This window comes from Bison bison, unplaced genomic scaffold (genome assembly GCF_000754665.1).
Source record: "Bison bison bison isolate TAMUID 2011002044 unplaced genomic scaffold, Bison_UMD1.0 scf7180017864080, whole genome shotgun sequence".
Taxonomy (NCBI): domain Eukaryota; kingdom Metazoa; phylum Chordata; class Mammalia; order Artiodactyla; family Bovidae; genus Bison; species Bison bison.
Window position 1 is genome coordinate 1,638,313 of NW_011494652.1, and position 24,763 is coordinate 1,663,075.

General features: G+C 55.0%; 1 protein-coding gene across 1 annotated transcript in view; it reads left to right on the plus strand.

The window, feature by feature from the left end:
• Positions 1-24,763, plus strand: part of SHANK2 (SH3 and multiple ankyrin repeat domains 2) — a 563,331-nt gene that overhangs the window by 148,943 nt on the left and 389,625 nt on the right. The window contains exon 10 of the mRNA XM_010837814.1: positions 8,204-8,281. Within this exon, the coding sequence (XP_010836116.1) occupies positions 8,204-8,281 (78 nt within the window). The remainder of the gene's footprint in view (positions 1-8,203; positions 8,282-24,763) is intronic.

Below are 24,763 nucleotides of genomic sequence, written 5' to 3' on the forward strand. Positions count from 1 at the left end.
CTTCACAGCTACTCCACTCTGCCTGTGCAGTGTGAACTTAGCCACAGACGATATGCAGATTAATGTGTGGCTGTGCGCCAATAAAACTTTATTTATAAACCAGGCAGGGGGCCAGTTTAGCCTGTGGGCCCCAGTTTGCCAGGCCCGGGCACAGAAGGCTGCATCTGGTCTCTCACCAGACGTAAGTTAAGGACAGAATCCCTGCTCCCGGCGGAGTGCCTTCCTCCCAGCGTGCTGGGGAGCCTGGCCAGGGTGTGAGAGCTGTCCAGGGTGCTGGGACCGTTGCGGCCCGCCTGCTGCTGTCCAGCCCTACCCACCTGACCCTCCGCAGCAGCACGGGTAGAAATGGGCCCCTCCTGTTTTGGACACCCAGCCGTGCATTCATCATGGAGGGTCACAGACTCGCTTGGTGGCCCATGGGTTCTGGACAGCATGTCCAGTTGGGAGTCGGCAAGTGTTCTGGGATCCAGCCTCCTGAATCCATCATGCCGCTCCCTGGGATGCTAGTGTGACCTTTAATCTTTTCCCTCAGCGCCGACCCCCTTCCCAACCAGTGAGAAAAGCCAGTGCAGATGGCATCTCTGTGTAATTCAGAGACGCACAGCTCCGTGTACACTAGCATCCTTCCGATGAGCTGTCCTCGGGGCGGATGGAGGGGTGGACGGAGGGATCGAGGGTCCCCCAGCCTCTGTCACGCACCCCTGGCAATTGTATTGATACCTAACCTGAGGCCCTGTCCTCCCCAAGTCGCCAGTGTGCTGGCCTCCTCTCTGAGTCCACTTCTGCTTCTGCACACACGGGGTGTGTGAGGCCGGGCTCAGGGCCGACGAGAGAAACTCCTTCAAGCAGAAGGAGGTGTCGAATAGGGCTCTCTGGAGAGTGATGCTGAGAAACAGACTCTCCCGGGGCGGGGACCTGGTGCCTTTGGGTCAGGACAGGAGCCAGGGAAAGGGATTAAGAAGCCGCCTCAAGACAGAGCTGCAATGCAGGGAGACATGGCAGTCTGGGTTCCAGAAAATCCCTCCTCTGTAATGTGGAGATAATTATACCTAACTGGCAGGGCTGCTAAGAGGCTTAAAATAGAAAACAAACATATGGTATGCCTGGCATGCGGTGGATTTTCAGTAAAAGTGACTGTGACGGCGGTGATGGTGATGATGGATGGTGACTGGTGATGTTGGTGATGGTGGTGACTATGGTGATGAGAGTCAAAGCTTTGGTTTTCCCAGTAGTCACGTACGGGTGTGAGAGTTGGATCATAAACAAGACTGAGCGTTAAAGAATTGATGCTTTTGAATTGTGATGCTACCAAAGACTCTTGAGAGCCCCTTGAACAACAAGGATATCAAACCAGTCCACCTTAAAGGAGATCAGCCCTGAATGTTCATTGGAAGGACTGATGCTGAAGCTGAGGCTCCAATACTTTGGCCACTAGATGCAAAGAACAGACTCGTTGGAAAAGACCTGATGCTGGGAAAGACTGAGGGCAAGAGTTAGAGAAGGGGCCACAGAGGATGAGGCCGTGGGATGGCATCACCAGTGCAATGGGCGTGAGTTTGAACAAACTCCAGGAGATAGTGAAGAGCAGGGAAGCCTGGTGTGCTGCAGTCCATGGGGTCGCAAAGAGTCGGACACAACTGAGCGACTGAACAACAGCAAGTGGTGATGCTGATGGTGACTATGGGGATGGTGGTGAAGGTGGTGCTTAGGATGGTGACGGTGAAACCACGTGTACTGCTGTTAATTTAACAAACTTCTCATTAAATGTGAAAACATCAGCTTTATGGATTGATCGTGTGTTTTATCAGTTTTAGGCAGACCTCATCTGTACACTTCCAGTAAAACACACTATGATCAGAATATTCTCTTCTTTTATGAAGTCAACTAATTAGCGCTTTGATTGTAAGCAGCAAACTGCATCTCATCTTCCAGCTCCCTCGGTCTGTTGGCTGGCTTTCCAGGAGCCCCAGAGGGAGGTGGGGGAGACAGCCTGGTGTTTGTTTTTCTACCCTGGATAATGAAGGAAGGGAGGGAGGGAGTTTGAAATATCAAAAGTTACTAAGCCAGGCAAATTTGTCTGGAAGGTTAAAAAATAAGTAAACCCTGCCTCTCTGGAGCCGGCCTCTGGAGACAGGCTGTGTTCTGTCTGGTCCGTGTGCCCTTTCCACACCCCACACCGTGGTTGTCAGCATCGTAGCCAGTGGCAGTCTCTGCGGGGGCCCTCGTGGGGCAATTGTGCCCTGGGTGTTGAGGGTGTGCAGAAAGGTGTCCCAGAGTCATTCCCCTTCGATTCCTCCAACAAGCCTTCGGAGGATGCTGTTGGCTGTCATTCCCTTGAACAGGCCAGTAGCCGCAGGCTCAGTCCAAGCGGCTCAGCTGTAAACGCCAAAGCCGGGCTCAAAACCCAGTCTGTATGTCTCCTCCCCCAGGCCTTGGGGACGGGTTCCTGTAACCCCTTGATTGGAGGTAGGCAGATACTCCACTGGGCACAAGTCAGGTGAAGCCATGTGTCAGGGCGCGTGTGTGGTGTGGTCCTCGGGGCACCGCCCTTGAGAGCGGCTTGGTCTTTGGAGCCAGGTTCCAGCCTCGCTCTGGTGACAGCAGCAGTGACGTCCCAGCTCTGCACTTTACCATTTTATTGATTGCACACATCCGGAGTCTTCCTAGATTTATGTCTACCGGGACAGGCTCATTTCAAGGGATCATTTAAACTGGAAACGAATTCCTGACTCATGAATTGGAGTGCTGAGGACTCATGATTTGGAGTGCTGAGGACTCATGATTTGGAGTGCTGAGTAGTTCCTGTCTGTGACATTTAAGTGACTGTAGTCACGTCTCCAAAAGTCATCCCTGGATAATAATTGGATATTCTCCCAGATGCTTTGGCCCTCAAAACACGCAGGGCATGTCTGTGTCTGCACTTGATGGGCCCCTTTAGAATGATGAAGACACGCCTCAGTGTGTCCTATGAGATCCCTTCGCAGGAGGACCCACAGGGCAGCCAGCAGCCATGCACAGGCACCACGGGGCTCCCACTGGCGACTTCTCTGGGTCAGGACTGCTCCTTTTGCTCGCTTCCTGGAGCTGCAGGTTTTCATTCACGCCTTCCTGTTCCTCCGCTGCCTTATTGGTGAAATGGGCCTCCTGCTACCTCTGGCAAGGAGGCGCTGAGGGTGGAATCAAGGAGTGGAGAGGTGTGTCTTCTGAACTGTAGAGCATCCGTGTGTGCACACACATACCTGTGCTCACATGTGCACGCGTGTGCACACAGACACATACACCCTGCACACACACAGGGTCGTTGTTATAAAGTCACACGAACCACTTGCCCTTTGGTTTTGAAATCTCTCCCCCTTCCAGGTCTGGCAGCTCTTAGAATGACAGGGTGTGTGCCTTGAGCTTGGTTAATATTGACTCAGAGCTGTCCTTCTGTGGGTGAGTGGAGGAGTTTTCTGGGATCCTGGCTGGCTTCCTCCTGGGAGGGTGTGACTGGCAGTGCCTGGCAAGGGTTTTATTCTTAGCTTCCTAGGAGATAAACCTCCCAGATGGGAGTTTTCAATGGAAGTCCTTGCGGAGCAGTGGGGAGCGGTTACACGGAATTGCCGGGCCAGACTCTTGCCCTGGGTTATGATGGGCCCCAGTGGCTCCGGACATCTGGGACGGTCACCTGGCGGGTCCTCCCCGGCCGCCCTGGAGCCGGGCCAGGGCACACTTAGCCCAGTGCAGAATGAGCCCCCAGGCAGCCTTCAGGTCCCCGAGCCCCAGGAGCGTTGCCCTGGCTGGCTGCCCCCGGAGTTCGTTCTCTCTCACCTGCTTCCCCCACACGCTGGATGGTAACCTGCCAAAATCCGGCTCATCCACGGGCCCTTGTCCCCTCAGGGCCAGGGCTCTCTCAGATACCCTTTCCTCTTTTCTCTCTGCAGAACACTGCTCACTGAGGCAAGATAATGCTGTTGTTTTAAGTAACTAACAGTTTGGGTCATCATGAATGAGCCCCAGTTGGTGGGGTGGGTTCTGGCGGCCCGAGCAGGGGCCAGGAGCCTGGGGCAGAACCCGGACGCTCAGGAGCCCAAGTTCCAGTAGAAGCCGTTTCACAGAACCAGCAGGGCAGGAGGTGAGACCCCATAATCAGATGACAGGCCCAGCATCAGGCCAGGGTGTGTGACCTTGGGCCAGGATCCAAGGCTCACCTCACTTGGAAGTAACGCCCAGGGCTCTTCTTTTACAGCCTGGGATTAGCTGTACCCCACACGTGAAAGGTGTGTTTGCCAAGCATAGGTCCATCTTTTAAATTTTTCTTGTAAGTGTTTTTAGTTACTCAGAGCACCGCCTGAACGCAGACTCATGGTAAAGGTGCAGACATGAAGCCCGAGACTGGGGTTTCCCTGCAGTTTCCACCTGTCAACGTGGTGCGGGCCTGCCCACGGTCTGAACCAAGGGCATCGCGTGCTCACGGCTGTTTCAACAGCGGGCTCCCGGCTGTGTGTCCTTCCACCCTCTTTTTCTCTCCTAACCTCTATCTGCACGTGTCCTTCTTGCCACCACGGAGCCTCCCCTCCCTCCCAAGGGCCCCCTGTCTGTCTCTCTGCCTGCCTTGTGGACCCAGCCTGAAGTGGTCCCCAGGCCCTCTATCCAGCCACAGCGGTCCGCAAGGGCAGCCTCCTTCCAGGCCGTGCAGTGTGCACCCCAAGTCTGCAGTGACCCTCACGGCCACTCAGGTGTGCCTTTGAGGCCTGGGACCCCGGCCGCCCGACAGCAGTCTTTCCTGCAGAACTCGGAGCCGTCCCGCCTGCAGCCGGCAGGTTTGTGAGCGGACCCCACCCTGTCCCGTGTGTCTGCCGGACCGCGGCTCAGAGAACGAGGGTCGCGCTGCCTCAGCTCCTGTTTGCTCCGGGCATGGGTGTCCCCCCATTAATATCATTGTCCTGCGAGAGGCCCTGGGGCCCTCACCCGGGTCTCGGGGGTCAGGGCGGCCCTGGCGGGCACAGAGCCAACTTGCTGCCAGTGTTTTCTGTCTGTATCTCTCTCTCTGTCTCCCTTGGTGTCTGTATCTCCTAGTCTTTCTGACCCTGTGCCTCTCTCTGTCTCTCCCTTGGTCTCTGTATCTCCCTTGATCTCTGTCTCTCGTGGTCTCTGACTGTGCCTCTCTCTGTCTCTCCCTTGGTCTCTGTCTCTCCCTTGGTCTCTGTCTCTTATGGTCTCTGTGTCTCTCTCTGTCTCTCCCTTGGTCTCTGACTTTGTCTCTGGATCTCCCTTGATCTCTGTCTCTCGTGGTCTCTGACTGTGTCTCTGTGTCTCTCTTGATCTCTCTGACTCTGACTCTTTCTTACTTTTCTGTTGATAGTATTTAACACCTTTATTGAGATTTCTCTCACACACCGTACAGTTTACCTATCTAAAATATACAATTCACTGTTTTTCAATCTGCTTGCACATTGGCTAACCACCCCACAGTTACTATTAGAACGTTTTCATCGCCCCCAACCACTCCCCACCTGCAGCCCCCGCCGTGAGCAGCGCCCACCCCTCCTGTCTCCGGATCTCCAGCCTCGTCTCCAGGCTGCTGTTCGCCCAGCTCCCCCGCCTGTGCCGTGTGTCTTGTTCTTGGCCCCTGCCCTTCCCAGGGCAGCGGGTCCCCCGGAGCTGGGGCGGGACTGCTGGCCCGGCCCCGTAAGCAGGTCCCTGGGTGGAAACGCCCGTCGGTTGCCTCGTGGACTCTTCATTCAGCAGTTACTTACCAAGCGTGCAGCCTGGGGGGGCCATGCCTGTTGCCTCTGCTCTGGACTCTGTAGATGGCGGTGGGCCAGGGCGATGGGCCTGGGGCGGGGGCTTGCCGCGGGAGACCGTGCAACCCCCCTGCGTCAGGCGCCTGCGCCTGTGGGCACTTGAGCATCTAAAGACTCGTCCCCAAAGGTAACCTGCTCGTTTGTAACAGCCCAGCTGTGTCCGATAGGCAGAGGACTCGCGTCCCCACTGCTGCTTCATCAGTCTGCTTCCTCCTGTCTCTCTTTCATTTCACTTGGTGCTCTGAGAGGCTCGCAGGATCTCAGTTCCCCGACCAGGGATTGAACCTGGGCCCCAGCAGAGATCGTACGGAGTTCTCACCACTAGGAAACCCGGGAGCTCCTTCATGTGCCTTTTTCTCTGTGGGTATTGTCCCCAGCCTCCCCATCAGGACTTCAAGAGGGTTAGCCTCTCCAGGTGAATAGTAGAGGCTCACTAAATGGACAGGACTAGATCCCTTTTCATTGTACAGATAACACGAGAAAAGAACGTTGGCTGCCTCTTAAAGACATTAGGAAGTGTAAGTACAGAAAATAACAACAGAAGATCCCTGCTGTTTGTTCCCCTACTTTCTCCTTCCTGAGAAAGCATTTCCTGTCAACGGGTAACTTCTTTCCAGAATTATTCATTGCGTTCTAAAATACAGACTTTAAAATGGAAGTGAAATTAAGCTATATTGTTGTTCTGAGACTCATATTTTCTAGTTAGACATTTTGGATTTTTTTCTAGTCAGTGTATTATCGGCGTGTGTTGTTTTTTGTTTTGTTTTGTTTTTGCTATCACTGCCTTGGCAAAGAATGTTCTGTGGAGAATATTATGGAGGTTCCTTAAAAAACTAAAAATAGAGACACCAAATGATCCAGCAATGCCACTCCTGGGCATATATCTGGACAAAATGCTAATTGAGAAAGATCCGTGCACCCCAGTGTTCATAGCAGCACTCCTTACAGTAGCCAGGAGATGGAAGCAACCTAAATGCCCATCAGCAGAGCAGTGGGTAAAGAGCTCGTGGTACATATATACCATGGAACATTCTGCTGCTGCCGCCGCGTCGCTTCCGTCGTGTCCGACTCTGTGCGACCCCGTAGACGGCAGCCAAAACAGTGAACCGATGGCCATTTGCAGCAACGGATGGACCCAGAAATTATCACACTAAGTAAGCCAGATAAAGATACGTGTCACTTTTATATGGAGTCTGAAATCAACTTATTTACAAAACAGACTCATAGACGTAGAAATACACATGGTTACCAAAGGGGAAAATGGGAGAGGGATACATCAGGAATTTAGGATGAACAGAAACAGATAAGCAACAAGGACCTACTGTGTGGCTCGGAGAAGCATGTCGATATCCTGTGATGACCCCTGATGGAAAAGTATCTGAAACAGCACGTGCGTCTGTGTGTGTAACTGGATCGCGCTGCTGGGCACCGGGAACAGCGCAGATCAGCTGTACTTCAAGAGAAAGTTGTTTTGAAAACAAAGAATATTCCAGAATCATTCCCACTTTTCCTTATTTTAGAGTATTTTTGCCATCTCCACATTTTCTCTTCTTTCCTTTTGGAGTTTACTTGTGGTCTTTCAATTAGTACATATTTTGTATGCATGTGCAAAGCTCTCTATAAAGGTGCTCAGTTGCTCAGTCATGTCTGACCTTTTGCCACCCAATGAACTGTAGCCCACCAGCCTCCTCTGTCTGTGGGATTTTCCAGGCAAGAATACTGGGTTGCCATTTCCTTCTGCATGCATCAATTCAGTTGCTCAGTCATGTCCGACTCTTTGCAACCCCATGGACTGCAGAATGCCAGACTTCCCTGTCCATCACCAACTCCCAAAGCTTGCTCAAACTCATGTCCATTGAGTCGGTGATGGCATCCAACCATCTCATCGTCTGTCATCCCCTTCTCCTCCCACCTTCAATCCTTCCCAGCATCAGGGTCTTTTCCAATGAGTCAGTTCTTTGCAACAGGTGGCCAAAGTATTGGAGTTTCAGCTCCAGCATCAGTGAATATTCAGTGTTGATTTCCTTTAGGATGGACTGGTTGGATCTCCTTGCAGTCCAAAGGACTCTCAAGAGTCTTCTCCAACACCACAGTTCAAAAGCATCAATTCTTCCGCACTCAAGCTTTCTCCATGTGTACATATAGTCTTAAAAAGAATCACTGGCCGTGGGGTGTGTGTATGTGAAATTTTTGCAGATTCTGCTGAGTCGCCGTCTCAAGTCTTTGCAGCAGTGAAGGTTCAGCTGGCAGCGTCTGGGCATCTGCCCTCCTCCTGGTTGCTCCAGTGAGCAGAAACGCCCTCCTGTTGACTTTGTGTTTCCACGTCTCTGAACTCCTGCAAGCTCACCCTGTGAACAAGCTCCTTTGCAAGATGTATGTGCTGTGATTTGCAAACAGATCTCTTCTTCCCTCTGCAGGACAGCTGTGCTCGCGTGCTTCTGTTTCGAGGTGGAGATAAGGAACTGAAGAACTACAACAGCCAGACCCCGTTCCAGGTAAGCAGGCTCCTCCAGCCCCCGCGACGCCCCCGGGCCACACGCCCTCTCCATGTTCGGTGAGCACTGGGCCCTGGGGTCGGGGGCGGGGTCTGTGTTTGGAGCGAGACCCTCTTTCAGTTCGCCTGTACACACCAGCTTCCTTCGGATTAGAACAAACAGCTAAGGCAGCCATGCCTCCGGGGGGCAATTCACGAAGGCAGTTTGTGAAAAGCAGAAAGACCCGGACGTTGTCCTTGCAGTGGCAGGCAGTGCTGGCTTCGCTGCCTGTCGTGTGAACACGGACAGTCTCCTGGGCACGGCAGGGTGGCTCGCCATCCGTCCAGTGACCCCACCTGGCCTGCTGTCCTGGGTAGATGGTCAGCAACCCAGCTTGGAGCGGCCACGGGGTTACGAAGTGGAGCAAAAAGCCAGGGTCCTGATTTGTAAACTGGTGAAGTACGTGTTACACAGAAGGCACCGTCGCAGCCGTGCAGTTCAGTGGCCGGGGCACATGGCGCAGTGTGGTCGCATCCCCTCTGTGTGGCTTGTCATCCGCCCGAGGAAACTCTGGACCCGGAAGAGTCACTCCCTGCTCCTCCCTCCCGTGGCCCCTGGACAGCCTCTCGTTTCCCGCTGTCCCTGGGGATGAGCTGCCTCTGGACGCTGCAGAAGCGGAGGGGCTTGTGCCGTACGTGGTCTTTTGTGCTGAGCTTCTTTCGCTCAGCACGGCCTTTTCAAGGTCCATCTGTGTTGGATGTATCGCTGCTTCATCCCTTTTTATGGCTGAGTGATACCCCGTTTTATAAACGTGGGGCTCATTGAATTTTGATGCAGCTGACCAGATGGTTTAGGATGAAAGAACTTTTTTTTTTTTGGCTAAACGCCCGAAGTTGCAGAAATGCTTTTTTCTTCCTAAACACAGTCGGCTCTCTCTCTCCTCAAACTGAACATTGATGTGACTGTGATTCTTTTTATCTGGAAAGACTTTTTACACCTTCCTGAGCAGAGAGAGGTCTCACGTTTAGACCTGGCTTCCAGGGGTCACTCGGCTCATCCTCCCCTTGCCATCGTGTCATTGCGTCAGCGCTCAGTCGTGCCCGACTCTTTGCGACACCGTGGACTGCAGCCCACCAGGCTCCTCTGTCCGTGGGATTTTCCAGACAAGAAAATACGTGGGATTTTCCAGTACAAGAGTACTGGAGTGGGTTAACCATTTCCTCCTCCAAGGGGTCTTCGCAACCCAGGGATTGAACCTGCATCGCCTGTGTCTCCTGAATTGCAGGCTGATTTTTTACCCGCTGAGCCATCAGGGATTCCTCCGCTCAGATATTAGTAATATAGATGGGTTTGATATCTTTTTAAAAATTACTGTATTTTTGGCTGTGCTGGGTCTTCATTGCTGTGTGTTTTTGTCTGTGTCTAGTAGAAGGCAATGGCACCCCACTCCAGTACTCTTGCCTGGAAAATCCCATGGATGGAGGAGCTTGGAAGGCTGCAGTCCATGGGGTCACAAAGAGTCGGACACAACTGAGTGACTTCACTTTCACTTTTCACTTTCATGCATCGGAGAAGGAAATGGCAACCCACTCCAGTGTTCTTGCCTGGAGAATCCCAGGGACAGGGGAGCCTGGTGGGCTGACGTCTCTGGGGTCGCACAGAGTCGGACACGACTGAAGTGACTTAGCAGCAGTGGCGGCCGCTCGCTCGTTGTGCTGTGCGGGCTCCTCACTGCAGTGGCCTCTCGTTGCTGAGCACGGGCTGTAGGCGTGTGCCCTTCAGTCGTCACAGCATGCAGGCTCTCGAGCACAGGCTCAGTAGTCGTGGTGCTCGGACTTCGTTGCTCCAAGGCGTGTGGGACTGTCATGGCTCAGGGATCAAACCTGTGTCTCCCGCATTGGCAGGCAGATTCTTTACCACTGAGCCACTGGGAAAGCCCTTGATGGCTTGAAAATGAGTCAGCTCAATCCCCAAATGAAGCTGGGTGTTTAACAGTCGTCGTTAATAAGTTTGCTCAGCTCATGAGCAGTGGCTCATGAGCAGTGGCAGGCTTGGGTTTTACTCTGCATCTGTGGCTTAAAGGTATTTAATGTGAAATGGGTCATGGAGGTGAGTTCCTGGTGTGTTATTGGGTCTACAAAGACTATGCTTTCTTTCCCAAAGCATGTCCTCTTCGCAGTGGTGATAATGAGGGAGTGCGGGCTCTTGCCACTTCGTGGTGGGACTCATCCATAGGTCGGTGGTCTCGGTTTAAATATCTTGTTGCTATTAAGTGGTGCATTTCCGTGGCCCTTTTTTTGAAGTCAAACAATACTTAAATTGCTTAGAAAATAGCAGCTAATGCCCTTGGCTGGGAAAGATTGAAGGCAAAAGGAGAAGAGGGCAGCAGGGAATGAGACGGTTGGATGGCATCACCAACTCAACGGACATGTATGAGCTTGGGCAAACTCTGGGAGTTGGTGAGGGACAGGGAGGCCTGGCGTGCTGCGGTCCATGGGGTCACAAAGAGCAGGACACGACTGAGTGACTAAAGAGCAACAGCAGTGGCCTTTGATTTGGGTTGGCACGTGGACAGTACCACAGAGCCATTGCTGCCCTTCTGGGCAGAGGTTTGTACCCGCCACCTGACTCCCCAGGGGAGTGAGTTGTGCGCGGCACCCAGGACAGAAGGTCACTGTTGGCAAACACCACCCGCCCCGTCCGTGAGTCCCCACTCCTGTCCTGTGCCCTCAGGCAGCGACCACCTCGGGGGGGACGCCCCCTTCTTCCAAGAGTCCTGGAAGGAACCCTTCTGCACCCTCCCTACCACCCCCCACCGCAACAGATCCACCCCAGCTCACCCCCAAGGCCATCTGTCTTGATTTTGCTAACAATAATCAATCAAGAGCCCCAAATGGTTCAGGAAGACAATTACGCCTGAATAATGGGCCTTGTGCCCTGCAGACATTGTTCGTGGTCGGGGCAGGATCAAAGCCTGGGATGCGCTCGGCACACCCAGTACCGCTCTGACTGTGCAAGCTGGCCTCCCTGCCTCGCGTGTCCCCACCTCCTCGTGTTTTCATGGTGCAGAGAGACTTCAGCGTCTGGAGCCTCGCAGGTAATACGTCCCCAGCATTCGTGTTGCATTTGTGATCCCTCCCCTCCCGGTGATGAAAAATGAACCCCTCCCTGTTGATTTCGGGGGGCATGTCCGCTTGCCACATCATCTAACAGGGCTCAAGTGTGTCCACCTGGGAAGCCTTGATGGCATTCAGCTGCTGCTGTGAGCAGGGGCTTTTCTAACAAACCGTGGGATATTTGACAGACTTCATCCGGCCGAACTTTGCTTGATGATTTAATCCAAAGGCTGGAGCAATGGCAGCAGGACTCAGGAACTGGAGAGAAATGCAGGTTCTCAGGCTTCCCTTGCACTACCCTGAATCCAAAGCTTGGGGGCAGGGCTTCGGGTCCTAAGTCCTCATAAGTCCCCTAGAGACCTCAGCATCTGCTCAGGTTTGAGAATCGTGAGAGACAGAGGTGACGTTTTGAAGGAAGAGAAGGAAGAGCAGAAGGAGCGTCTACAACATTACTTGGACGTTTCTGAAATAGCAGTGGCCGTGATTGTGATGGTGGAGATGGTCTGAGTCACCCTGGGCCGCCATAACAAAGTACATGGACTGGGGCTTAAACAGCAGACGTTACTCCTCACAGTCTGGAGACGAGAAGTCCGAGGTCAAGGTGCTGGCAGATGCAGTTTCTGGGAGGGCTGTCTTCCTGGCTTACAGACAGGCACCTGGTCACTGGCGTTTCTTCAGTGTACTGTGAAGACAGAGAGAGAGAGGCTTCTGGTGTTTCTTCCTCTTCTTGTAGGAACAGCAATCTTATCTGATTAGCTTCCCACCCTTATGACCTCATTTAGCCTTACTTACCTCCCTGGAGGCCCTGTCTATAAATATCATCACAGTGGGAGACGCAGTTCAGTCATAACATTCATGATGATGGTGCTGGTGGTGGTGATGATGCTGGTGGTGCTGGTGGTGCTGGTGGTGGTGATGGTTCTGGTGGTGCTGGTGGTGATGATGCAGTCTAGTGTGTTGTACATAGTGAAGATGACTCTCCCCAGTTGCACAGAATCTCAAAGCTCACAAATGCTCTTCTGTACATTTTCATTTAATGTTCGACAACCCAACGAGGTGGGATTTTTACGCCCAGTTTATGGGAGACATGGACTTGGGGATGGACGCCTAGGCGTCCTGAATCGGTCAGTGGCCGTGTCCGTGGCCTCCAGGCCATTGAGTGCCATCCCAGGCTCTGGTTTGGGGAGAAGCAGGCACGTCCTCTGGCCCGTGACTGGTCTTCCATCGTGGCGTGGAGCGAACAGCAACAGGGAATCCTTTGCTTTCTGGATCACTCAGTCCAAGGAAGCAAGCATGTCCTGGTTCTGAAGCTAAAGGGAAATGGGATGGAAGGAATTCTAAGGAGGTGGAAGGTCTAAGTGAGAGAGTGTGCAGCCAGTGGGGCAGTGGGGAGAGGGCCACGGTGGCTGGTGGGACGGCCGTGGTGTCTGCTGGATTCGGCCCCAGTGCTGTGATGTCACTGTAGGCTCAGATCAGCACTCAGTTGACTCGGTTGAAGAGGTGGAGCCTCCGTGATGTGGGTGGGCCTCTCCCATCAGCTGGAGGCATTGGGAGTGAAAGCTGGGGTTTCCCAGAGAAGAAGGAATTCTGCTCCAGACTGTAATACAGAGACCCCACCTGGGTTCCCAACACTGGCCCGCCCCAGACCTCACGCTTGCCAGGCCTCACCATCTCAGGAGCCGGTTCTTTAAAATAAATCAGTGTGTGTGTGTGCACATCCTCTGTGTCCTTCCCTGGAGAGCCCTGGCTGGGCCCAGGAGGATGGAGTTGAACCCTTCCTGCCCGCCGGCGGCTCCATTCCGTAGGGGCTCCGTGGTTCTGGAGGGCAGGCCTCCAGCCCCTGTGTGTTTGGAGAAGCAGCTCCCCCCACCCACGCGTCACCGATCTGTTGGCCCCCAGGCTGCCCTCTGCAGCTGCTCTCAGATACCAAGAAGCAGAGAGAGAGGAGAAAACAGGAGGGGAGGCAAGGCAGTGAGAGTCATTTCAGACATCGGACGTCCGGCTGTCCTCCAGGGAGGGACTTGTGAGAAAGGATCAGAGGCAGGAGTTGGGTGGGGGATACAGAAGGCCCTGCTGGGGGTCTTGTTGGTGAAGGTCGTGCGCAGGGAGCAGAGCTCTTGGCCCCGCCAGACTCTCGGCCTTTAACACACGTCACTCGTGACACAGGTCTCCATTGTCCCCTTCAGATGGAGAGTTGGGTGGACGCCGGGGTCCACAGCTCGAAGGGGATGGTGAGGGTTGCTCACGGCCTTGGCCCCCGAGTCCTTCTTCCACCATCACTCGGGATATGACAGGAAGAGAAAGGCCGGCACCAGGAAGGAGGGAGTTCCCGGCCTCTGGTCTCGGGCGGTAAATCACCGAGCCAAGCCTGGTGCTGGCAGACGACAGTAAAATCCATCTCCTCGAGCCCTTCTGTGACGTGCTGTCTGATGCCCAGGACGTGGCCGTGGTGCTGTGGGTTCTTGGGGGACACGTGGTTCACGGGAATGACCTTGGGTCCCCCCTGAAGTGTCAGATCCTGGCTCTTGTCCTTCAGACCTACGAGATCTCCTTTAGCTCTGACTTGGCTCGCTCATCCCGGGACACAGCTGGAGACGGATGGACATTCTCCCAGGTCACATTCGATGTTGGACAGGGTGGTGACCCCTTGCGAGTGACCGAGTCTCCTATCCTTCTCTGTGAGCTTGGAGCCAGTGGGTTGGGGGATGGCTCAGCGACAAAGGCAGCCTGACATTCCCGCATCTGGGTTCCAGGTGCTGTATTTTTTCTGGGAAGTTGATGAAATCCACTCAGCAGGCACTTGGATGCTGTTTCCTCCGGGCGCCTGTTCGCACTTTTTTCCTTGTTAGTGACTCAGCAGTAGGACTGCTGGGTGGTGTGGAGTCTTGTAGCAGTCCACACGGACTGTAGTGCAAGGGCAAGGAGGGGTTCTCTCCCACAACCTTGCGTTCCCCTGATGCAGGTCGTGGGCAGGGTCCCAGCCCTGCTCTGTGGGACTGCCTTCTGCCCACAAATGGGATGAGGTGACCTGGGGGAAGCCCAGGGCTGACGTAAAACCACGTCAGAGGCACAGGGACACGCAGACATGCACGGACACGCACACGCTCACGGACGTATACACTTAGATACAGAGACTGCACACACACACGTGCACACAGACACACATCAGCACACAGACACATGCACACGCCAACACAGACACACATCTGCACACACATGGGCATGCACACATAGATACGCACACACTGCACACACAGACACACGTGTGCACACACCAACACGTAGACACACATCTGCACACACATGGACATGCACACATAGATACACACACTCTGCACACACAGATACACGTGTGCACACACCAACACATAGACACATATCTGCACACACATGGACATGCACACATAGATACGCACACACTGCACACACGTGTGCACACAGACACATGGACACACACAGGCACACACATGGAGAGGTACACATAGATAGTGACACACTGCACACACACAGACACACAAACACATAAACACACATGTGCACGCACAGACACACAGATGCACATGTGCACACACAGACACACACATGCACACCGACACACACATAGACACACACCACATAGACACACGCATGCACACACACAGGCCCTCTGGAGGAGCTTATCTAGTTGAGGGTTCAGAGTCTGCGGCCATGCCTGTAAATTCAATTCCGATGGCGTCCGTACAGCCTCATCCCCCTGGGCACACGGTGGCTCCTTCCCTCATCCTTGGAGGTGGTCACGGGTCCTCCTCCTCCCCATCCCCAGCTCAGAAGGACCACCACTCACGTGACCCCTGCCCACCACCCAGCATGACCCAAAGAGCGATCCCAGCTTGACCTTCAGCTCACTGGGACCAGTGCCCCTGAGCCTCGGGGATGCCCTGGGTCTGGCGGGCAGAGGGCTGGGGAGCAGCAGGGAGCATGGTGAGAGGGGAGGGACCAGCCCCACGTGGGCACGGCTGCCCCCAAGTGAGGGGGGCATATCATGGCAGGTGACAAGATGGGAAAGCAGGGCCGAGTCGGGTGGCCGAGGACCCTGGTGTGAGGGGACCACACGTCAGACTCGAGCCGAGACACAGCCACTGCTGGGGAGCGGGCCCTGCTCTCCGGGGGATGGGGCAGGAGCCAGGGCCCAGGGCGTGGGTGACTGTGACGGTTCTGGGCCTGGGGCACCCCCAGGGAGGTGCATGGCAGGTGCTGCAAGGGCCCCACCCCGCAGGGCAGGGGGCCTGTGCTGGGCTAAATAAAGGCCCCAGGAGAGGTGGGTCCTGACCTCTGGAACCTGCGGCTGTGACCTCGTACAGCAGGGACTTTACCAAGCGGCTAAGGATCTTGAGGTGGCGGTTAGTCTGGATTATCTGGGAGGGCTCAGCGTCATCTCTAGGGTCCTTCTATGGGGGTGAGCACAGGGGAAGGGGCCCCATGAAGATGAGGAAAAGACAGGGGATGCAGCCATGAGCCCAGAGCTCCTGCAGCCCCTAGAAGCCGGAAGAGGCAGGGAGGACCCTGGCCAGGAGCCTGCGGAGGGAGCCAGCCCTGCCCACAGCCCGGGTTGGGCCCTGCGAGCCTGACTTTGGACTGTGGCTTCCAGAACGGGGTGAGGCTCTGCTGCTCAGAGCCCACAGTGTGTGGTCCTCTGCTCCAGTCCCTGCTGGGGGCTGCCACAAGAGGTCGCCGGTGGCGGGCCAGTGGCCAGCTCACCGGTTCCCGCTGCCCACACCCTGAAGCACTCAGCCCTGCGCCCTGCCGCCCGGCCCTGAGCCAGGCTCCTGCCTCGGTTCCCATGGTTTCCCCTCTGCCCTCTGTGAAGACTGTCACCAGCTCGGGCGCATCTCTGTTCCTTGCCACCACGGAGAGCTACTGGGGACGCCACCGTGTGGGAGCGGGACCCCACAGCTGCGTGATCACGGCCTTTGTGCTGCCCATGGTGTGTCCGTCTGGGCTGCTGGGACAGGTCCCACAGATGGGGCAGCTCAGACAGCAGGGCCGGAGTCGGGGAGGCCAAAGTCAAGGTGCCGGCCCTGCGGTTCCTGGCGAGGGCCCCTCTTCTGGGCTTGCAGACGGCCACCTTCTCAGCCTCTCCACTTTGAAGCCCCCTCCACCTGCACTCCATGAGAAGCAGTGGTTAAACCCTCGCAGGATGAGTGATGAAATGCCAGGTTTCATCTGAGCCCTTTCCGCGAGTGACGACAGAAAACTGCGTTTTTCAGTCCGACCGGATTCTCTTCTCTCCATTGCGTGTGTGTCTCTGGGGTGTTTAGAAGCAGCTCGGTGGGGCAGGAGCTGGCATCATGGGTGCCCGCCTCACGGCTGGTGATCTACTGACCTTCCACAGGGCTGGGTACCCAGCTGTTGGTGGGATAGGTCACAGTCTGCAATCCGGGGGGTGGATCTTAACCCAGAGACTTAGATTGTGGCCTGCCCGTAGTTTTGCGTCTTTATCGAAGTTTTCTGTTTTGTTTTTGGCCCGTCACGTGGCATATGGGATCTTAGTTCTCTGACCAAAGATCGAACCCATGCCTCGTTGGAAGTACAAAGTCTTAACCCCTGGACTGCCTGCCCAGACTTTTTAAAAGCTAGATTCTTTGCCAATATTTAAATATCCTCCAATTTCTTATAAAATTCCAATTTCCAGCTACCCTCGAATAACTGGGAAAAGTGGGCACTCCCAGGCAGTTATCGTGTGTGTTGGCGTTTGGCTGGCATGGGGAGCTCTGCCTCTTTGGGAAGCTCTGCAGTTGCCCCCCGGCCCAGTCCCCGCTGCTCCTGACTGCCCGCCCCCGCCCACCTCTTCCGCTTCACGGCCTGGCCCTCTGAGCACTTCCCCGGATCCCTGCTTAGGGCATGTGGTCAGGGAAGCCATTCATTTTTAAGTCGTTTCTTTGAAAAGTTCTTCTTATTTGGGATTCAGACTCTGAGTTCCCATAGAAACAGGGAAGAGGACGTTGTGTCTCTGGATCAGGGCGCAGAAACCCGGGAGACCCAAGTTTGGGGCTGATGGACCGTGCTTATCTGTGATGGAGAAGGATCAGGTTTCAAGTTCATTATTCCAGACAGCACACGCCGAGTTCCCAGGAAGAGCCACGCTCTCGTCTAGGTGCCCCGAGACACATCAGTGAACAAGGACGCCCCTGCTCTCGTGGAGTGTGTGTTCGTCAGACTAATGATTAACAGTTAAACGGATATACGCATACTGCGTCAGGGTTGCTAAACTAGTTGAAGAGAGAGAAGGCACGGTGAGTGAGTGGGTAGAGAGAGGGGGTGGAGCTGCAGGAGCCAGTGTCTTTAGTGACGGGAGCCTTGCAGGACCTCTGACGTTTGAGTGGAGGCCAGAATGGAAGGAGGGAGGAGGCAGGGGGCCATGCAGATGCCTGCGGGCGAGAACGGGTGAGAACTGGCACACCCAAAGGCCCTGGCATCAGCGCACGCCTGGCCATTGTGAGGAGCAGAGCGGATCAGCCAGCGGGGGCGGTGGGTGAGTGGAGACCAGGGAGGCCCCCATGACTGGGAGATGACTCTGGGTTTTACTCTGAGCGAGACGTGCGGGTCCCCCAGGACAGAAGGAAACAAACGGACATCAGCCCGTCCCGTCCCACCGCCTGTTGTGATCCCAGTGGCTCAGCTGGTAAAGAATCTGCCTGCAATGCAGGAGACCCAGGTTCGATCCCTGGGTCAGGGAGATCCCCTCTGGAGGAGGAAATGGCAACCCGCTCCAGTATTCTTGCCTGGAGAATCCCAGGGACAGAGGAGCCTGGCAGGCTGTCATCCATGGGATAGCAAAGAGTTGGGGATGGCCGAGCAACTAACACGTATGCACACACGTGATCCCATGTGAAAAGCAGGGCTGACGTTTGCCCCTTACGTGGCATGAGGAAGGGGTGCCCCGTGAACTGATCCAGCTTGGGGTCAGGAGATTCTCCTCATTAACTGGTTGATTTGCAACAGTGAAGGAGGGGTGATGAAGTGGAGCCCAAGGCTGGGAAGGAGCTGGCTTGAGGTCAGAGTCATCAGACCCGGGGACTGAGGGCTCCAGGGAGCCCCGGGTGGACGCCTGGTCTGGGTAGGGGAGGTCGAGTCCTCGGAGCTCTTCCCTGGAACCCTTGCACCGCGAACCCGGGTTCCACAGGTTTAAAGTTACGGTGCAGGCTGTCCCCCTAAACAGAGCACTGTGCAGCGGGCCTTGAGACCTCCGACCCAGGCACGTGGGCAGGGCTGGGCTGGGCCAGGGGCTCGGTTTGCAGATGCTGCTCTTCACGAGCTGAGAAAAGGACCCTCAGTCACCAGGGAGCGTGTGAAGGTCAGGATGCACGTGGGTGCCTGACCCTGTTATGTAAGAACGAAGGAGAGGCAGTCACCAGTCCTCAGCTCCAGGAAGGGGAGAGAAAAGAGGTGAAGAGTGTTGGGGAGGCCACCCTGCCTGCCACCAGACCTCAGGTCAGCACCCTGGAGACCCTGAGTGTTGGAGATGCAGGTGAGACTGGACATGGTGTTTCGGTTGAACCTGCTAGGCCTGTAGTCCCGGCTCGTGGGGTCCTTGCTGACCTGGTGTGTGCTAAGTTGCTTCAGTCGTGCCTGACTCTGTGTGACCCTAGGAACTGTATCCCACCAGGCTCCCCTGTCTGTGAAATTCTCCAGGCAAGAATACTGGAGTGGGTTGCCATGCCCTCCTCCGGGGGATCTTCCCAACCCACAGATCAAACCCATGTCTCCTACGTCTACCTACACTGGCAGGCGGGTTCTTTCCTGCTCGCGCCACCAGGCGAGCATGTTGCTCACTGATGTCACAGCTCCCAGCTCACTCCCTCTACCCCAGACACCCAGCCTCCGGCTGCTCCTCAGGCAGCCAGACACATGCTTGCCCCCGGGCCTTTGCACCCACTGTCACCTCCGTGACTAGAACCCCTCCCCCAACCACCTGTGTTTTACGAGGCCCCCCCGGGGCGTGTCCTCCCACTGTAGGACCAACTCACCACATCCAGAGTTTCCGTCCTGTGTGCAGACGCTTCAAGCTGAAAATGGAAACAGAACAGACAGCCCAGCATCACCAGTCGTTAAGGGAAAACCGCCATCGGGAAAGGCAGACACCAAACAGGCACAAATAAAGGCTCTAGAAAGAAACTGGGGAATTGAGAGAACAGGAGGGGACTTCAGGACATACACCCCGTATCCACGGTGTGATAAGAGAGGCTAGAGCATGGTGAAGTGGGGGTTCAGGGGGCCCATGAAGAGTCATGATGGCAGGAAAGCCGTGAGCTCAGAATCGCCGAGGAGATGGACAGAAGGTTGGGGTTCAGGTAATTGAGGAGCTGTGAGCAGGTTTAACACCTGAATAATGGAATCTCTGAGAGGGCAGAAGTCAGCAAAGATATCATTCAAGACAGTGCTGCCAAACAGGAGGAAACGAGATCCCCCGCTGGAAAGGCCCCTGCGTTTACAGGTCAAATGTGAGCAGTTGTCAACAGCAAGGACAGGGCTCATGAGAGCTCAGAACTTCAGGAAGAAAAATAAAACTATGGTTCCTAAGTTTCAAGAAGGAAAAAAGCAATTTCTGTATAGAGGTCCGGGGTCAGGCATTTCTGTGACATCCTGGAAGCTCAGGGACCGTGAATTTCATTCTCCAGGGCGCACGTCACCTGGAAACGAAGGCGGCAGAGAGACGGCTGAAGTGTTTGCACCCAGAGAGGAGGCTGTTGTCAGAACCTGGTGACCCATCGACTATAGGTCAATAGAAAAGCAGATTTTTAAATGCTGCTCTTACTCCCTCCAGGGAGGGAGACTCATAGTTGGCTGGCGCTCCCGACTGTGGGGAAGATAGATTTAGCCATCCTCACGTAAGCATGGTGTAATGATTAGGCAAAGCCGGGACCCGCCTGTGTTGGGTTGTGTGACGGAGGAGCTGAGCCCTCTCTTTCCTGGCAGGACAAAGATAACTAATATTTAAATGGAAAGAAATCATGGCAGAGCACCAGGAATGTGCTGGTTAGAAGCAGGGGGTCCAGGGGTTAAGACTCCAGAGGTCCACTGCTGGGGCACAGGTTCAATCCATAGTTGAGGAACTAAGATCCCACGTACCATGAGGCGCTGCCAAAAAAGAAAGAGAACTGGGACGCAGAGGAGTGAGAACGCAAGCAGATGTGGGTGTGGAGGAGGCATGGTGTGCAGGTGGAGGGGTGCAGATGGAGCGCAGGTGGTGGGTGCGCGGATAGAGCGCAGGTGGTGGGTGCGCGGATGGAGCGCAGGTTGGGGGGCGCGGATGGAGCGCAGGTGGCGGGGCGCGGGTGGAGCGCAGGTGGCGGGGCGCAGATGGAGCGCAGGTGGGGGGGGTGTGAACAGCCATGCAGAAGGGTCTGACTTTTCATACCGCCCATCTAGCTGTGTGGCGTTGATAAAAGCAAAGCATTGATTTCATTTTTGAAAGACAGTCTTTCCCCCTCCCCCTTCCCATGAGCTCCCCTCTGCCCAGTGAACTCCTATTCACCCTTCAGAACCAGAGCTCTTCATCTGCAAGCCGTCTCCCTGCAGCCTCGGGCAGTCCCCCCTCTACCCCCGGGCTGCTTTCCTTTTGGTTCCGCTGTTACTTGATACACATCTGTCACATGTTGTATCAGCGTGGACGGTTTTGGCATCAGCCGCCCAGCTACACTGTAAAGCCCGTCTCTTCGAGCTTTCAAGTCCAAGTGCCCAGCACCACACCAGGAACAACCTAACTGGAGATGAAATGAGCTGTGATTCGTCTTTGTTGTTGTTATTCCGTCGCCAAGTAGTATCAGACTCTTTTGTGACCCCGTGGACTGCAGCACACCAGGCTTCTTTGTCCTCACTGTCTCCTGGAGTTTGCCCAAGTTCATGTCCGTTGCGTCCGTGATGTCATCCAACCATCTCATCCTCTGTTACCCTCTTCTGCTGCCTTCAATCTTTCCCAGCATCAGCTGGGAAATGAGTCAGCTGTTTGCATCAGGTGGCCAAAGTATTGGAGCTTCAGCATTAGTCCTTCCAATGAATATTCAGGGTTGATTTCCTTTAAGATCTACTGGTTTGGTCTCCTTGCTGTCCAAGGGACTTTCAAGAGTCTTCTCCAGTACCGTAATTCAAAAGCATCAATTCTTCAGCACTCAGCCTTCTTTTTGGGCCAGCTCTCACATTCGGACGTGACTGGAAGCCCCTGTGGTGTAATCCTTGTAATTCCTCACACTGGCCACTAAGTGGCAGTGTTGTCTTGGGACAGCTCGGTCCAGGAGTGCAGGTTGGGGAGCCGGGGTGCTCATGATTGATGTTTACTATTTCTGTCCTAAAGAGATATCTATCCTGAAAGTCAGTCCTCAGATCGTTCATCAGTTCGGAGTAGGAACGACCCCGTATCAGTCAGTTCAGCCGCCGTAACAGAGGATCACAGATGGGGCGACTTGAAGAACATCTGTCTCTGTTGGCTCTGGAGGCTGCACATCCCAGACCAAGATGCTCGCCCCCGCCAGCGCCTGCTGCGGGCGCTCTTCCCGGCGTTCAGATGGCCGCCTTCTCACTATGACCTGCCGAGGGCCCTGGGGTCCCCTCTTACAAGGGCACTGACCCCATCGGGGCCCCTCCAGCCCTCGTTGCCTCCCAACGCCCCACCCCCAAACACGCCCCGCTGGGGCTTTGAGCCTCAGCTCAGGGATTTGCGTGGGGAGGTCACAGTCCTTAAACCCAAACAGCAAGATGGGGAGATGTTTTGGGCCAAGGCTGTATTAAGGCTATAATATTTCTCAGTTTGCTGTGATACTTCCGCTACCTGTGGTCTCCCAGTATTTGAACAGCACCTTGCTGTCTCTCTGAGGACATAATTCTGGGAGCAGATGTGCACACACGTGTGTGTCAGGCTAGAAGACTAGGCAGTCTGTCAGGAAGCGCCCGGCAGCTCTCTAGAGAGAGGGAGGAGGATGCAGAGGCTGGTGTTTACCGAGCGTCCACTGCGGGCCACGCGGGAGCCTTTCGTGAGGGAGTGTCATCCTCAGATACCCTGCGGGTTTAAATACTGTGAACTCCTTTTACAGATCGGCTAGTAAAAGCAGAAGTGACATTTGGGGCTCTCAATCTCCCCATTTACATCTCACTTCTAATCACCCCATCTGCCTACTGGGATTCAAGCCGATGTTCAGTTGAGTTCAGTTCCGTCACTCAGTCATGTCCAACTCTTTGTGACCCCATGGACTGCAGCACGCCACGCCTCCCTGTCCATCACCAGCTGCCGGAGTCTACCCAAACTCATGTCCATTGAGTCGGTGATGCCATCCAACCATCTCATCTTCTGTCATCCCCTTCTCCTCCCACCCTCAATCTTTCCCAGCATCAGGATCTTTTCAAATGAGTCGGCTTTTCGAATCAGGTGGCCAAAGTATTGGAGTTTCAGCTTGAGCATCAGTCCTTCTAATGAATATTCAGGACTGATCTCCTTTAGGATGGACTGGTTGGATCTCCTTCCAGTCCAAGGGGCTCTCAAGAGTCTTCTCCAGCATCACAGTTCAAAAGCTGACGACCTTCTGATGACCCCCTGTTAACCTTGGCCTTGGATTTCCCTGGTGGTCCAGTGGTCAAGGCTCTGCACTTCCTCTGCAGGGGGTGTGGGTTTGATCCCCGGTGGCGTTGCCAAGATCCCACACGCCATTGTGGCACAGACAAGTAAACAAACAAACAAACATCTAAAAAACCAAAACAAGAAAGATGGGAATTCCATGTCAGTCCAGTGGTTAGGGTTCTGTGCGCTCACTTCCAGAGACCCAGATTCAACCCATTGTTCGGGAACTAAGATCTTACAAGCTGTACAGCATGGTCAGTAAATAAATAATTTAGAAACATCTTGGTCTCCCCCCAGAATGAACGCAGCCTCACCATGACTGTTGCTCCCAGGGGTGCACTTGCAGGCGGGCTCATGAGCGAGGGGCCCTGGGACCCTCGCTTGCGCTTGTTCATCTAAGTCGATGTTTCTCCCCTTTCTTTCCTGATCGCTGCTCGCCGCTCCCCCCCATGACGTGTCTACACCGCGGATGTTCTGTGAATCTTCTCAGGTGCTGTCCCTATGGCTGCACTTTATGCATGAAAAGAGGAAGATATCTTTGCACTTCTAAGAACCAGTCTTCACCTCCTCTGAGAACGGCTTAGGGCGTCTGAGCTTTCCGTTTGGGGGAGAAAGTTAGTGTTTGTACACAGTCGAGTCGCTTTTGGGGATCGTCAGAGAGGAAGGAGGAAAGCAGGAGCAGGGCAGAGACGGGAGAGCTCCTGGGCTGATCCTCATTGCCACCCGCTGGGTGATTAGGAACAGCATGGGGCGTCTTCTCACAGCTGGAGGCCAGAACTTTGAAATCAAGGTGTTAGCAGGGCCACGCTCCCTCCCAGAGCTCCGGGGGAGGGCCTTTCCTGCCTCTTCAGCTCCCGAGGTCTCCAGGTGTTCCTGGTCTTGTGGCCACGTCCCTCTGGCCTCCACCTTCTCCTCGACTGTACTCAAATCCCCCTCTGCCTCTGTCTTAGAAGGACACCTGCGATGACCTCAAGGGCCCATTCGGATCATCCTATGTCGGCATCTCAGCATCCTCAACTTTGTCATCCCCACAGACCCCCATTTTGCGGTGTGAGGTCACACACCTGCAGACCCCGTTTTTGCCATGTGAGGTCACACAGGTTCCTGGAATTCTGACCTGGTATCTGGCGGTGGGGGTGGTGCGTTATTCTGTCCATACAAGAGGGACAGAGTACCAAGCGGAGTAGAGGGTTTCTGGGTGGACGAGGGCAGAGGGTCCCCACCTTGGAAATGTCTTCCTGGACCTGGAGTGGGTCAGAACAGAGACATGAGCGGTTCTGTAGGTCAGGGTGGAGCAGGGAGGTCAGAGTGACCGACACCCAGAGGCCTTGAGGCATGGATGGAGCGCCAGGTACCGAGGAGACCCCCCGAGGTGAGCAGGCAGCGCAGCCGCCCTTGAGGCATTTCCGGGGAAGCCTGCAGCCAGGGATGGGAAGCGCCGAGGAGCTGCCTGGGGCCTTGGTCGCGTTTAGGACACAGAAAACCACCCCGGGACCCTCAGAGTGCCTGCCGCCCCTGGAGACCCCTCCTGACCCCTCCCTCCTTCTGTCTGGGCTCTTGGACCCGCAGCCCTGAGCCTTAGTGTGACTCCCAGATTCCACCAGCCTCTCCCCGCCCCCACCACCACCCTCCACCAGCCTCTGTCCTGCTTGTACCTCCGCCTCCTTCTACCGCCCCCACCTCCCTGCCCCGTGTCAGCCTCTCCAGAGGCTCATGGACCGGGTCCTTCACCTCCCCTCTCCTCCCTGGTGACCCTGACCTCTGGGACTTTGAAGCTGCTGTCCCCGCTGCCTGGAGCTC